The sequence below is a fragment of the Columba livia genome, chromosome 2 (assembly GCF_036013475.1).
Source record: "Columba livia isolate bColLiv1 breed racing homer chromosome 2, bColLiv1.pat.W.v2, whole genome shotgun sequence".
Taxonomy (NCBI): domain Eukaryota; kingdom Metazoa; phylum Chordata; class Aves; order Columbiformes; family Columbidae; genus Columba; species Columba livia.
The window spans coordinates 35,816,844-35,831,649 of record NC_088603.1 but is presented as its reverse complement, the minus strand read 5'-3'; the positions used below and the strand labels follow the sequence as shown (position 1 = coordinate 35,831,649).

General features: G+C 36.8%; 1 protein-coding gene across 21 annotated transcripts in view; it reads left to right on the top strand.

Annotated features, from left to right (window-relative positions):
• Positions 1-14,806, top strand: part of HNRNPA2B1 (heterogeneous nuclear ribonucleoprotein A2/B1) — an 18,632-nt gene extending 3,826 nt beyond the window's left edge. For 3 of the 21 annotated variants that reach the window (XR_010470086.1, XR_010470089.1, XR_001230529.3), the window contains exons 2-12: positions 2,527-2,637; positions 3,548-3,694; positions 5,751-5,961; positions 6,272-6,373; positions 6,460-6,549; positions 7,090-7,152; positions 7,639-7,758; positions 8,033-8,155; positions 9,192-9,274; positions 10,593-10,723; positions 11,525-14,496. Coding sequence is in view for 12 of the 21 variants with exons in the window: in XM_065051355.1 (XP_064907427.1) it covers positions 2,527-2,637; positions 3,548-3,694; positions 5,751-5,961; positions 6,272-6,373; positions 6,460-6,549; positions 7,090-7,152; positions 7,639-7,758; positions 8,033-8,155; positions 9,192-9,253 (1,029 nt within the window). In the remaining 9 variants the exon portion in view is untranslated. Of the gene's footprint in view, positions 1-2,526; positions 2,638-3,547; positions 3,695-5,750; positions 5,962-6,271; positions 6,374-6,459; positions 6,550-7,089; positions 7,153-7,638; positions 7,759-8,032; positions 8,156-9,191; positions 9,275-9,428; positions 9,914-10,592; positions 10,758-11,524 lie in introns of those variants that run through there. The other 18 variants (XM_065051356.1, XM_065051360.1, XM_065051353.1 and 15 more) reach the window with 11 other exon arrangements.

Sequence of the window (14,806 nt, the reverse complement as noted above, 5' to 3'; positions counted from 1 at the left end):
GGCTCTCAGACCAGAGTAATTAAAAGCATTAGGTCTCTATTATCTCTTGTTCTTAAACTAGGTCCAAATAATGACCATGCTAGCTATGAAAAAGAAAGGTTTCTAACTACAGGAAGAAAATTAACCCATTTTCAGTTAAACCAGCACATTTAAGACAAATAGTCTGTCTTCTTCCCTGGCTGTGCCTGTGTTAGTGCAGCAATACATGTATGGTATTTTCACACAGTTATTTTAATTGAAAAACTGGGAGTGACTTGTTTTTGTGTGACCTGACCAGTGTTGTGCCTAGATGTTGTTTTGGGTAGGGCATGTACTGTATGAAACTTCAAACATGGTAAATTACACTTTCTAATAATTCATACATCTGTTAAGTCTGTTATTATTCTGTTTAATGTTTATTAGTAATGGGTAGTATATGTCTGTTAAAAAGCACATGTAATTGTTAGAGATCCTTGAGTTTTGTTTACAACGGTTTTCAAAGGTAAACCTATTGCTTATTGGAAAAATCCTACCTGCCTACTAAATTTGCTTGATTCTTATGTTTTCCTAAGAACATAAATGTCCATTATGAGACACATGATGATCATATAGGAAAAAGTGTTTGTTGTGGGCCTGTTAAAATACTAAGTAGTCCCTGATTTTCAAGCAGAACTGAAGTAATCTGAAGGGAGGAATTTTTTTTTTTCCAATATTGTTGCTTAAAATTATTTCTCTGCTAGCCTACTCAAAATCATAAATGATAGCGTGGCTTGCAGCATATGACTTTTTAGTCCAAGATTGGTATTCAACATCCTTTCCTTTATTCTTTTTAAGAGATGAGATGAAAGGAAACTTGGCATAACATGGATTTGCTGGTTTAAAACTCTTCTAATTTTGCCTGTCTGTACAAGGAGGAGGCAGTACTAACTTCCTCTGTGTTCCTTAGAAGTAAGCATACTAGATCAAACAGCCAATTTTCACGTGTTCCTAAGAGACATTTTAAACTTCTCATTTTTATTTGGGGGAAATGTTAATTTTTATAATGGTTGATTTCCTTGTCAGGCTGCTGTATCTCAAGCTGGTAATAAGGTGATGCATTTTGCACAAAAAACGATTCAGTACTACGTGCAGTAGTTGTCTTACATGCATCTATATCCAGGCCTACCTTTGACAACCTGAGAAAAATGTTGTTCTGTAGTGCAGATTGGCTTAATACTTTCAAAAACATTTGTGCACTGAACTACTTTTATTATTTTCTGAATCTCATTGGTTTTCTAGTTTTCATCTTTTAACTTTTTGTCCAGTGCGTAGTTGGTTATATTGTGCTTGGCAGCTTTAGCTAACTATGCAGTGTTTAAGTTGTTTAAAAAACAACTACCAACCCAAAGAAAACATAAAACCAGACACCCAAGTAGATTTTCTTGATTTTTAAAATTATTTAGCTGTATAAAGCTGAAGGAATCATTGCATTTGAGCTCTCTTGTTCCTAGCAAGACAGCTCTCTTTCAGACAGCATTCTGACATCTTAAATTTTGTGGAAGGGGATTACTTTTTAGTGCATTTTTAAATGGTTGCTGTGTGACATATGAAGTTGCAAAATACGTGATTTAGTCACACTGTTTTGTGCAGAAAATCAAAATTATGATGCATACTTAGTATAAAGAGTTCATATAAAAGTATCTTTAACTGGTAGAGGTGGGAAGGTTCTTCCTGCTTGGGTAGAATGCCACATACAAAATAGTAAATCTAATGCCTTATTGGTCCTGTTTTTTTTTTTTTTAATGGTGTCGTTGTCATCTCAGCAGAAATTTCTGCAAACAAGCACAGTGGTAATTTCTCTGAAAGGTAATAGAACAAAGTCTTACTGAAAGCCTAATTTATAATAGTAGATATGTAATGTGAATATTATTCACATTTCCATTTTAAAGGGAATCCACTTAGTTTTGATACTGCTGCTGTTGAGGGCAGATAGATTTACTGCTGATTCCAGTGGTGCAGGATCCCAGGTTAATTTGGCAGATGCTCTGGCTTTCATTCATTTTAATAATTAATGAGAAAATAGGAATCGTCAACCCATTTTTGAACGTCTTGAAGTGTACCTTCCTTTATTTTTAGTGCCCTGGGTAAATAGCATGATAGTATCCATGTAAGACAGCTTGAGCTGGGATGGTTTTTAAAAATAAATACTGTCTGGAATAGAAACCAACTATGAATGAATTTATGTTAGCTGTAATGAGAACTTTTGGGGTTGTTTTAATTTTCTTTAAAAACGTTTCCTGAAGATCTTTGAGAGGACTGTTCTGGAAGTCTTTGACTGTGGTTCATTGTTTTTAACAGTAAAATCTGCGTTGTAAAAGTAGACACATAGACTTGCATAAACTTCTTAATTTCTTCAAAAGTGGTAGAATAATTAGAAGAGCTGAGCATAATTTTGAAAATGTCTTGCTGAAAGTTTTTGACACTTTTGAAAAATCTGACGTGTCTAATTATGCTGATGTAAAGGGGGTATTGTTAATTATATTAATATAATCTTCTTTTTTGTGATAGAGGGAAAAGGAACAGTTCCGCAAACTGTTTATTGGCGGCTTAAGTTTTGAAACAACAGAGGAAAGCTTGAGGAGTTACTATGAGCAATGGGGAAAACTTACAGATTGTGTGGTAAGTTTGGCATACTAATGTGCAATGATGGCAGTGAATGTTTAGAAATTGTAGAAGTGAGGGGTTTGTTTTCACGATAGCTTAATGAAAAGATGGAATATTAATATTTTCCTAAGTGTACAGGTGGTTCATAATTCAGTTCATTGAAACTATGCACAGACCTTACGTTGCAAACTCTGGTAGAATTAGGAAGCATTCACAATCTATTTCCTGTAAAATCTTTCAAATTATTGCTAACCACTCATTTCAACACTTTAACTTGGGTGTCACTGGCTGAAAGTGCATTAGGGGATGCTTGCATGGAGCACTGTTACATCTGTGTCATTGGTAACCTTCGGCAGAAAGCTGATATGGTAAGCAACCTCAATAAACCTGGAAAAGGATGTCTTCATAGGATCGCTTAGGTTGGAAAAGACCTGCTAGATCATGGAGTCCAGCTGTAAACCTAACATTGCCAAGTCCAGCAGTTATCCATGTCCCTAAGCACCACTTCTTTACATCTTTTAACTACTCCAGGGACAGTGACCCTTGCAGAAGTTCCTCTGCTGGATTTGTTTTGTGAACAGTAAATACGTATTTCATAACACAGATTTTAAATCTGTGGTCTTCAGAAAGCTTAAAGTAATTATGTGTTTGATTTTTTTTTTTTTAAGAAAAAAAAAATGTAAGTGTATGTCAGTGGTACATCAGCATTTCAGCATTATGAGTATTGGAAAACAACGATGGTTTAAATTTCTGTGATGCCAAGCAGTGCTGTTCATGTACTTAAACATCATAGCATGCTACTTTATCATAATTGTGTTTTGAAATCAAATCAAGGAAAATTAAGTTTATGCATTTTCTCTCAAGTTGTTACTGTTAAGCTTAACATGAGACAGGGAGACATGGTTTAAACATTTATTGTTTTTAGGTAATGAGGGATCCTGCAAGCAAAAGATCAAGGGGGTTTGGCTTTGTAACATTCTCTTCCATGGCTGAAGTTGATGCAGCCATGGCTGCAAGACCTCACACGATTGACGGAAGGGTGGTTGAGCCTAAGAGAGCTGTGGCTAGAGAGGTAAGTATGGCTTTGAAAGTAGATAATTCTCATGTTTTGAAAAATGAATCTGTTTTGGTCAGACATTTATGCTTTTGTCATGGTTTAACCCGAGCTAGCAATACAACCACAATAGCTGCTCACTCATCCCTTCCCAATAGGGGAGAGATTTGAAAGGGAACGGACAAGCTTGGATTAAGATAAGCACAGTTTAATAAAATATAAAATAGAAATAAAAGATACTCAAGCAATTCCAAACGAACTCCATCCACAACTGAGCAGCCAGTCTCAGGAAACCACACCTCGGTCCCGAAAAGAGGGAAAAAGGCAGAAAGACTCATAGGCCTCTGCAAAACAGCAAAGGGCTGAGCTAAACATCCTGAAGCAAAATTCCCCTGACTCCAGAGGAAAAAAAAAAAAAAAAAAACCAACAAAGAACATGCGAGAGAAAAAAACACCCAAGAGCGAGAACACGCCCCAGAGAGAAACCAGAAGATCCCCCAGTCTTTCTTAAATAAGAAGCATGATGCTAATGGGATAGAACACTCTTGCCTTCCTTGATGCCTCAGACTAAGTCCAAATAATGAGCGTGCGAGCTATGAAAAGGAAAGGTTTCTAACTGCACAAAGAAAATTAACTCATTTTCAGTCAAACCAGCACAGCTTTGTTCTTGTTGAAATTGCGTGGGTTGAAACTCTTGAGTTAAAAGGCTGCAGATGAGGTGCTATTTCCCCACAGTTTTCATCTGTTAAATGACCCTATTACATACATATCTAATATTATGGTGAACTATTAAGTTATTCTGGGTACAGAATCATGTCTGCAGGTGATGCAGCTGGGATCTGAAAACGCTGCTAGCAAAAGTGTGTCTAATGCCTGTAATTATGCACATTCCAAACTAACTCTTCTCTGGAGTCGTTAACTGTTACGAAACCTCAAATTAATAAACTCCTGCCAGTCTCTCCTGGCTCTGTTCCTGGGGTATTTCTGAAAGGTATGTAACTGAAATGACTAAAAATAGAGAATGTAGGGAAATATCTTTTGTTTGTTTGTTTGTTTTTTTCCTAGTGGTGGTATACAAAATCATCTTGGGACTACTTTGGTTTTAGCCCCAGGTATGGTTTTTAACTTCAGGGTACAAGTTAGGTGTATGCACAGGAATGCAATTCACCTGTCAACTTTTCAACCAGGCCTGTGTGGCACAGAAGTACTTAAGGAGCAAGTGCAGATTCTAGGTGGGTTCTGTTCACCACATTGTGGGAGCTCTGGCGGGGTTTACCAGTTTAAGGTTGGATCCAGCTGTTAATGCTTTTGCACTGAAGAACTGGAATCAAATGAGCTGTCCCAGTGGTCAAGGGAAACAAAAATTGTAATCACTAGCTACCTGTTAGTTATCCCAGTTTTCTTTCCATTTCCTGCAGAATGCAGGGTTGGTTAGCATTTGGAAAAAGGTATTTAAAGCAGCATACCTGTGTACTGTTTAAACAGACAAAGCTATTTATAAGCTTTACAAATAAGTCATTCTTACCTAGTGCAGCTTTTTTGATACTCTGCTCAAAGTGCAAAAATAACCCACAAATGAGAGGAGTTGTCATCATATTTTGAATAGAAGTTAAAATGCATAGCTGTGCGCTCGCTGAGAGGTTGAGGGACCTTTACTGTTGATAAAAGTGGGATGTTGCCTTCACTGCCATTGAAGAAATGGGCAGAGGAGGCTGACACATCTTTGTTTCAATTACAAAAATCATGCTTCTTTCAAGCAGTTGATCTTATGTCTCGTTTAAATACGTTTAAAGGTTTTTAAATTTACTTTTATGCATTTCATAGCACTTTTAACTTTTTTTCAGTGTGCTTAAGGCTTTGAATGGGAAAGAAAAACTTCAAATTACACCATGTTACTTGCTTCCTAGAGTGCCATTCGGGTGAAGTTGCAGGGACATGCTTCTTAAGAGGGCTACCTCAGTGCTGGAAAAAAAAAAATCTTAGTTTACCAGTATTCCATTCCTGAAATCCCGGAAAAATAGTGATTTGTGATATTGTTTTTCTTTGTGATAATTTAAAGGGTGTTTTTTAACAGGAATCTGGAAAACCTGGTGCTCACGTTACTGTGAAAAAACTGTTTGTTGGTGGTATTAAAGAGGACACTGAAGAGCACCACCTTCGAGACTACTTCGAGGAATATGGAAAAATCGACACTATTGAAATCATTACTGACAGACAGTCTGGTAAAAAGAGAGGGTTTGGATTTGTTACATTTGATGACCATGATCCTGTGGATAAAATCGTATGTGAGTAAACTTAATTTCACTCTTTCATTTGATAGTATTAATCCTTGCAGTCTCAGTAATTTTGTAAAGTTAAACTTAAGAGAGACTGGAATGCTATGTTGTTGTTTTGGTGAATTGTGTGGGAAACATTTTAACTAAGTATTGACTTCTTTGCTTAAAAATTGTGGTATTTTGGGTTTTCAGAATGATTATGTGGAATATATGTGGATTAATTTGGAAATTACTTCATTATTATAATAAGACTGATATTTCTGTTTGTTGCCATATCAGTACTTAAATGCTGATCGTATCTTATTTGTTATGGTTATAGTGCAGAAGTATCACACCATCAATGGCCATAATGCAGAAGTAAGGAAAGCTCTCTCTAGACAGGAAATGCAGGAAGTTCAAAATTCCAGAAGTGGGAGAGGAGGTACGTACAAGTAACAGTTAATGTTTCGTGGTTGATGTTTGTGTTCACCTTCCATGATCTCACCGCTTACCATTAAACTGTTACAGGGAACTTCGGTTTCGGTGATGCACGTGGAGGTGGTGGCAATTTTGGTCCAGGACCTGGCAGCAATTTCAGAGGAGGAGCTGGTAAGACAGGCATGTTTGTAGCTTTTTCTTTTTTTCTTTTTGCCTTTTTTTGGTTTTTTTCATATTTATATCAACTTTCTGGTTCTAGGTAACTTTGTCATCTGCTGCTGTTTGATTTAAAAGCAGTTAGAGAATTTTTAGGAAAAGATAACTTGCAAACTTCTGTAGTATACAGGTTGATTTATGTGGATATTCAGTAAAACAAGGTGATGGGGTTTTTTTAAGGATTTTCTTAAAATCCAAAATTAACCTAAATAATTCCATTATGGAATTCAGAGATTTCTCCTCTATAATTGTATGTAACACTTGGCTGACTTTTACAGTGTGAAAGGGGTATGTTCAAAATAAAAAGTGTGTGGCTTACAAATGCAAGAAAAATAGAAGATGTAGAGTAAGGACGGGATGTGTTATTTCACATACCGAATTCGAGTGTACATGTGCTTAATCTCTGAGATTTCGTCCTTAACGTCATAGGGGTTTGAGAATTCAGTAGGTTTGCTACAGATGAATTTAAGTACTTCGTGGTTTGTTTTTTTTTTTCTCCAACAGATGGGTATGGAAGTGGCCGCGGATTTGGTGATGGCTATAACGGATATGGTGGAGGACCTGGAGGTTAGTTCACTTTTTTTGTGGTGGTTGCTCTTATTTTTCTCTCATTCAGAAACATTTTTACATTCACTTACAATTTTTATAAAATTTATATTAATTGCCAAAGTCATTTTATTTGCCTTAAGAATTACACATAGCTGTTGGCTTGTGTTAAACCTTTATAAGGCAGATGGTATGGGTAGTTCTTGACATCCATGCTCTTTACTTTAGAATAGCAGTGTTTCTTAAATTTCCTGGGAAAAAATAAAATAAAGATTTTAATTAAGCCTCTTAATTGAGGCCTGTAGGCGGTCTGGGTTTTGGTCACAGTTCAGTTAGGGTGGAAGTTGGTATGTGTCTTCAGAAGTAGTGTTTATAGAAATTTCTTTACAGAACTCCTACCCTTTTCTTCCCCTGTAGATGTCAAAACAGAAAAATGTCTTTCAGATTTCTAGAAGTTGATTGCCTTATACACTGAAAGGTTTATTTTAAATTGTTGTATTGTCATAGGTGGCAACTTTGGTGGCAGTCCTGGTTATGGAGGAGGAAGAGGAGGATATGGTGGAGGAGGACCTGGCTATGGCAACCAGGGTGGCGGTTATGGAGGTGGTTATGACAACTATGGAGGAGGTAACATACTGGCCTGAAATGACAGAGCATTCAAGTTGTGAAACAGTGCCCGTCACTTGCGCTTTGAGGGGAGGGGGTTGTAAATGTTGGCTAAGGAAGCTCTTGTTTTCTAAACAGCATGAAATAGTATGGAAAAGTAGTTCGTTGCATAAACTGGAATACCTGTGTTATTGTTGTACTTTTATACAAATTTTAGTAATGAGAGAACTTTAGGAGTGCTACAGGCATTTTAGCTCATCTGCGCATTTTATCCACTTGTGTATTGATAATCCAGGCAACTATGGAAGTGGAAACTATAACGATTTTGGAAACTATAACCAACAACCTTCAAATTATGGTCCAATGAAGAGTGGAAATTTTGGTGGCAGCAGAAACATGGGTGGACCATATGGTGGAGGTATTGTATATGTCCTGGCCTTCCTTGGAGCCAGAGTGGGTGGGCTTCTGTCTTTTGGGGAAGTGGAAGGGATGATAGGACAAAGGGTGACTGTTTTGAACTAGAAGAGGGTATATTTACATTATATATAAGGAAGAAATTCTTTATAGTAAGGGTGGTGAGGCACTGGAGCAGGTTGACCAGAGAGGTTGTGGATGCCTCCTCATCCCTGGAAGTGTTCAAGGCCGGGGTGGATGGGGCTTTGAGCAACCTGATCTAGTGGAAGGTGTCCCCGCCCATGGCAGGGAGGTTGGAATTAGATGATCTTTATGGTTCCATCCAGCCCAAACCATTCTATGATTCTAAGTTGGGTATATAGAAATTGGATAACTTCTGCAATAGGTGGACTGCAGTGTCCATGTTTTTTCTGCAAGTTGGCTCCAATTTAGGCTCTTGAGACTGTAAAGATTATCTTGGGAAAACATGTGTTATTTTGTGAAAGATGAATGACAAGGTACTAACTTTTCCCTGAGTATTATGAAATGTTTAGCACTTTGCAGTCTGTAAAAGATTTTAGGCAAGTTTCATGTTCTTTGCTATCAGCTCACAAGTACTTGTAGAGAGCTTACTTTATGTCCACTAAACTTGCTGGGGTTTCTTCTCCCTTCTTGTTGTGGTGTCATTTTTCTCTGACGTTTTCTGCTTTTTGTTGTCTAAATGTTACTAAATATGGCCTGTAAAGCTTGTGACATGGAAACTGAAACATGAAGCCTTTTCTTGTAAGGTTTAGCATGCAAATAAAGTCAGTCCTTGCAGGCTCAAGACAGTACAGTGCATCAAATGACATGTGACATTGAGTCTTCCAAGGTTTCAGCATGTAGGTCTTGTGGCAGTTCTTGAAGTTAGTTAGAGGAAGACAGTGAAATGTTAAAAATATTTGTTGTGTATGCAGTCTCTGGAAGTAAAACAGATGTTAATCTTCATACAGTAATCAGAAGCATTGCTAGATTTATAAAGCGTACTGATGTAGCCGTTCTGTGTCTTTCTGCAATTGCAGGAAACTATGGTCCAGGAGGCAGTGGAGGAAGTGGTGGATATGGAGGGAGGAGCCGTTACTGAGTTTCTGCAAGCATGCCATGGGTAAGTATGTTTATAAGTGTTAAAATTGCAGTGATTCTTGAGAGTAGCTGCAGGAGTTAAAAGCTTTTTAGGATCATATTATCTTTCCTTTAAAAAATGGTTAGATGAATAATTTCATAACCTATTTTTTTACTCTTTACTTCTGTTGAAACAGGCTTCACTGTATAAATAGGAGAGGATGAGAGCCCAGAGGTAACAGAACAGCTTCAGGTTATCGAAATAACAATGTTAAGGAAACACTTATCTCAGTCATGCATAAATATGCAGTGATATGGCAGAAGACACCAGAGCAGATGCAGAGAGCCATTTTGTGAATGGATTTGGATTATTTAATAACATTACCTTACTGTGGAGGAAGGATTGTAAAAATGCCTTTAAGACAGTTTCTTAGCTTTTTAATTGTTGTTTCTTTCTAGTGGTCTTTGTAAGTGTAGAAGCATTCCTTTGATAATGTTAAATTTGTAAGTTTCAGGTGACATGTGAAACCTTTTTTAAGATTTTTCTCAAAGTTTTGAAAAGCTATTAGCCAGGATCATGGTGTAATAAGACATAACGTTTTCCTTTTAAAGATTTAAGTGCGTGTGTAGAGTTAAGAAGCTGTTGTACATTTATGATTTAATAAAATAATTCTAAAGGAAATATTGTGTAATTTTAGATTTTTTTTTAATATTGTAAAATAAGGCAAGGAGTGGGTAGCATAAGGTCCCACAAAAATATGAAGCTATTGTTGTACATGTAAAATTAAATGCTGGTCAGAAAAAAGTATGTTGTCTGTAAATGATCAGGTTTAAAATATATAGATAACTTAAGGGGTATCTCTGCAAGGAGAAACACCTTTTTAGATCTTTTAGATGCTGCTTCTTCAATGCAAGGAAAGGAAGTATCCCCAGCGAGTTACTCTTCCAGGGACGCAGGTCTAGTACAAGCGAACTCTTGAAAACGTCACTAAGTTCAGCCAGTCTTAAAAAGCTGTGCTGTATTTCTGCAAAGCTTTAACCACAGTAGTTGATAAGGATGCCAACGAAGGCTGAGGGTGTAGAGCAAAATAGTTCTAAGCTTCAGTTAAACTTCTTTAGGTAAGATCTTATTTACTTTTCCTTTCTTTAATGTTCGAAAACCAAGAAACTAATGTTGTATGACAGTATTCTTTCAGTATAGTGATTACCGTTATGTAGTTTAACATAGCAATGGATTGAGTTAACATTTACCAATTGAAAAAAAAATTGTGAATCCTGTTTTCTTGTATTATTAAATTTTTTACAAACACATATTTGTTAATTTCAGCTACTTAACATATTTTTTTCCTACTGGAATCTAGCTATGATATGAACCCTGGACAAGCATAGACTGCTGCCACTGTACACTGCTACAGTTGAACAAATGAGACCTGCAAGTGTCCATTAGTAAAGCTTTGCAAGGGTTCCATCCTTGGTGTTGGTAGTTAAAATGGTAGGTCACAAGTTAATTAAATCATACAACTTTATTTTTGCATCCTGCAACATTTTATTTTTTCTTGGGAGTCTATGCATTATGGTGGTTGCAAGGTAATGCAATGAAGGTAGTTCTGTGCTGTTGAAAATGAACTATGTTATCTGTCTTTTCTACTGTAATCTATTTTATATAACGTGTTTCATCCTGAAGGTTCCCAAGTAACTGTAGACTGTTTACGTGTAAGGAAAAATTGCACCACAGAATACATCTGCCTCTGTGAAGGAATGTGTCGTCCATTCTTTAACTGCATAAGCAGTTCTTTAGGAAGGGAAGTGAAAACTTCAAATGAAACTGCAGGTGGTATTTCATAAGTGTATAATGCAATTATGTAAATTGGAATTTGGCTAGAGTGTTGAGGTTTCCACCATTTTTTATAGTTCTTGCAGCTAATAAACCTTAGTGCCAAATTAAGTCAGCCTTACTCTCACTGCATTCAATTTTTGCACCTCAAATTAATGAAAATTCATCAAGTAATGAGTTTTTCAGAGTAAGGGTGGCATACTCTTCTAGATCTGTTTTTTAAAGAAAAAAAAAACAACCCACCAAAAAAGCCCTGATTTCAAAGTTCCGTTGCCTTTAAAAGGCTACCCACTGAAGAGCGTGGACTCAGCTGAAAAAAATCCTGTTCCTTTTTGTGTTAGACACACCAGTGAACTGCTTATACTTTTTTTAAAAAAATGGCTGAAGTTCCCCTATTGATAATTTGGTTTAGACATATGTGATAAACATCTTCAGATACACTTTTTTTTTCTTTGGCAGGAAGGTGCCATGCTGCAGGTAACTAATGAAGAAGTGGTCAACCACAGAAACGCTTCAAGAAATAAGAAATTCTGTATCATCAGAAAATAGTTGTTTTTGCTGCCTTCATTAAAAATCTAGAGGTTAAATGAATACTGATAAAACATCAGAATTAGTACAGCTCCCTGTAATTCTGGGTTTTTAAAATTATAGTAATGTCTTGTAAACCTTTCGAATAAAATTCAAATTCATTAGGAGAAACAAATCACTAATGTTAAAATAGCAAACACTCTGTGAGTAGAAAGTTTAACTACATATTTTTATAACTTTCATAGCTTTAAAATAAAGTATTTTTTATACCAACGTAGTTCTAGTGTAATGCTTAATAAAATAAAACCTAGTGTGTGTCTAACATTAAATAATGTTTATGTGCAGCTTTTAGACCCTTTCATGATTTGAAACGTTCCATTTTGAGGTGGATTTAAAACAAAGTCAACTTGGCAAGTGTATTCACAGAACTTGTATCTCTGACTGTAGGCATCTGTTCTCTGCTGGGAGAAACAGTGCTACAAGTTCAAAATGCTGATGTCTTTGCTGTTGGACACAATTGCTTTAAAATAGCTTTTTGGCTGTGTTTTATATCACTTTATAAAAATATCTCCTTTCCTGTTAATTAAACTAGCACTTAAGACAGACTGTCAAAATGTGATAGGAAAATAGCTTTATCCTTTTCACCGGTAAAGAGCTTCTAGCATCAAGAGAGAAAGACTGAATGAAATTAGAGTTCCTGCTGTACCAGAACTGTATTACTGATAGCGTAATCTTCGGGGGTGGGGAAACAACACCCACAAAAAACAAACTTGGAAGTGTGAGCTTGGCAAAGCTTCAGTGGGGAATGTATTTGAGGGAACGTATCTTCAGTCTGTACTGTTCTAATGTATTTAGCCTTCTTTATATTCAAAAATATTATTTAAGGATTCACATATGATTTTTTTTCCTGTGTTTCTTAAGTTCAACTTTGAAATATTTGCATAGGTAACCGGTGGGCTGCAACGGAAGCAGAAAATGAAGACGCACAAAATCTGCTTTACTTTCTTCTTTCCAACAGAATGAGTTGGCCGGTTGATAAGGAATTTGCTGTCTTTCCTGGAACTTAGAGATTTAGTTAATGGATGTTTTTCTTTGCAGTTGCCAAGACTACATTCATATGATATAAAAAAGCCTCACTTCAATGAGGAGTAATTTTCTTTCTGTTTGAGATACTTACACTCTTTTATTAGTTCTGCAACAAGGCTTTAAATTTATTTAAGTGTATTTTCCATAATAAGGATGTTTTAATTTTGATCTACTCGCCATGGGGGAAGGGTGTGTATAGAGGCCAGCAGTATGCAAAAACTAAGTTATTGGATATTTGAAGTCTTGAAGTTTTCAGTATTTGAGTAAGTTTTCTGTTGTCTTGCTGTTGAACTTCCGTGACCTTTCTTGGTATGTTCTTAAAACAACTGACAATCACAACATTTACTGATTAATTCAGTAAGAGAAGTCACTATTTTGAGTCAACCTGATACTGAAAGCTAGCAACTTTGAATAAAAACAAACAGTGTGCGTGTGGTCAGTTACTGGTCCTCAATTTGTAGAGAACGTATACTTGTCCTCTAATTTCTAAGAAGTTTGGTTTATGTTGCTCTGCAGACTTTGTTCTTGAAGTAAGGGTAACATTGCTGGTAAGCGTGTTTCTGTGTATTAGGAACTGAGGATAAGGTTGGTACTAAGCCCAGCTCGCTCCCAGTAAACAGGGAAGAATGTGAAAGACAACCTACTGGTAACTGGTATGGGAGAAAAAAATAACCCACAGTGTATGACTTGCATTTATAAAAAGGTGGTGAAAAAAGGTCAATAATAGGGTTCTGACTACTCAGACTTCATGTTCTATTTCTTAGATTAAAGGTGGATTTTATTCACTTCCATTACGTGTACTTCAGATGCCAAGAAGTGTTCAGGAAAATGTGAGAAGTTGCTCTTATGATTGCAAAATTAGCAGGAATTGAACTTTGTCTTGTGTGGGGAAGACTGCATTCTTTTAATTTTTATTATAAATGTACATATGATCTTGGGGTTGAAGTCATATTTTTGGGGAAGAAAAAAGTCCCAGAAAACATATAGGAATTTTAAGATGTCAGCTGAGTTTGTTTTGGCAACTTGAACGTATTTGTGAAAGAGGATGATGTGCTGAGAACACACTGCAGCAAGATGTTCCCTATAGTCTCAGTGTTCCAATTTGTTTTCAAAGCTGAGCGCATGGTGGAAGCAGAATCCTGTAGTAGTGCTGTCAATTTTCTTTTCTCCTGAGAGAGATGCTAGGTGTTTTCCTCTTTGGTGCAGTGGTACTGGTAGGAATGCACAGGAGTGTAACGTGGAAGGGTGTTCCTGCGTAACGTTGATCCATTTTGCCAGAAGTCATACCGTCTCTCTTAACAGTTGTGCTCTTGCTTTGCAGCTGGCATTGATTTGCATTGCAGCAGAAGTTACTCCAGTTAATGTCAGCAAGAATGGGTTTATTTATCAACAGTAAAAATAAATTGTTGATCTTTAAATGGGTGTTTGACTTGCCCCAAAGGTGCTGTGAACCTACTAGGTCAACAGTGTTTGGGGACTGTGTAGTTTACAAACTTCTATGACCTCCTGTGCTGCTTCACTCTGTGAACAGGGTGACTTTGTGGGCGAGTCCTAGAAAGTTGCTGTTCCCCCCCTAGAGTTCTCCCCAATGTGGGACTTTCCACAGCCCACCCTTTGCTGCTGCTTTGGTCTCTTTTGTGGTCTGTTTTTGGGCATACTTGTACAAAAATCAATGGCTAATGCATTTACTGGAGTTCTAGTAGCTGTGTAGCAGGTAACAAGTTGCAGTGCTTTTATGAGGTATGCTACAGTAATGGTTGCATGTGTCATCTCCATTTGGTTTATTTAGTAAATAATAAATTTTCTCTAGAACCCGGTGCTGAGTGTCGTGTTGCGTCATTTATAGGCCTCTACCTACTCTGTTCTCAAGATTCTCGTTAAAGCCATACTTGTGACTGCCAAAAGAACTGAATGTAGTGTGTATATAGGGACAAATACGGAGTTGTTAAAACTGACAAACCAATGATGAAGTTGATTTGTCCTTTGTTTCTTCTTTGAAGTTTGTTACTCTGGTTTACCCCATCTAAAACTAGATTGTAAGCTCTTGAGCAGGAACGGTTGTAGCTTGTAAAATGTAGCTTCTGTGAAAAGCAAAGTGTTGAATAAAACCAGAACACTTAAGCTGAA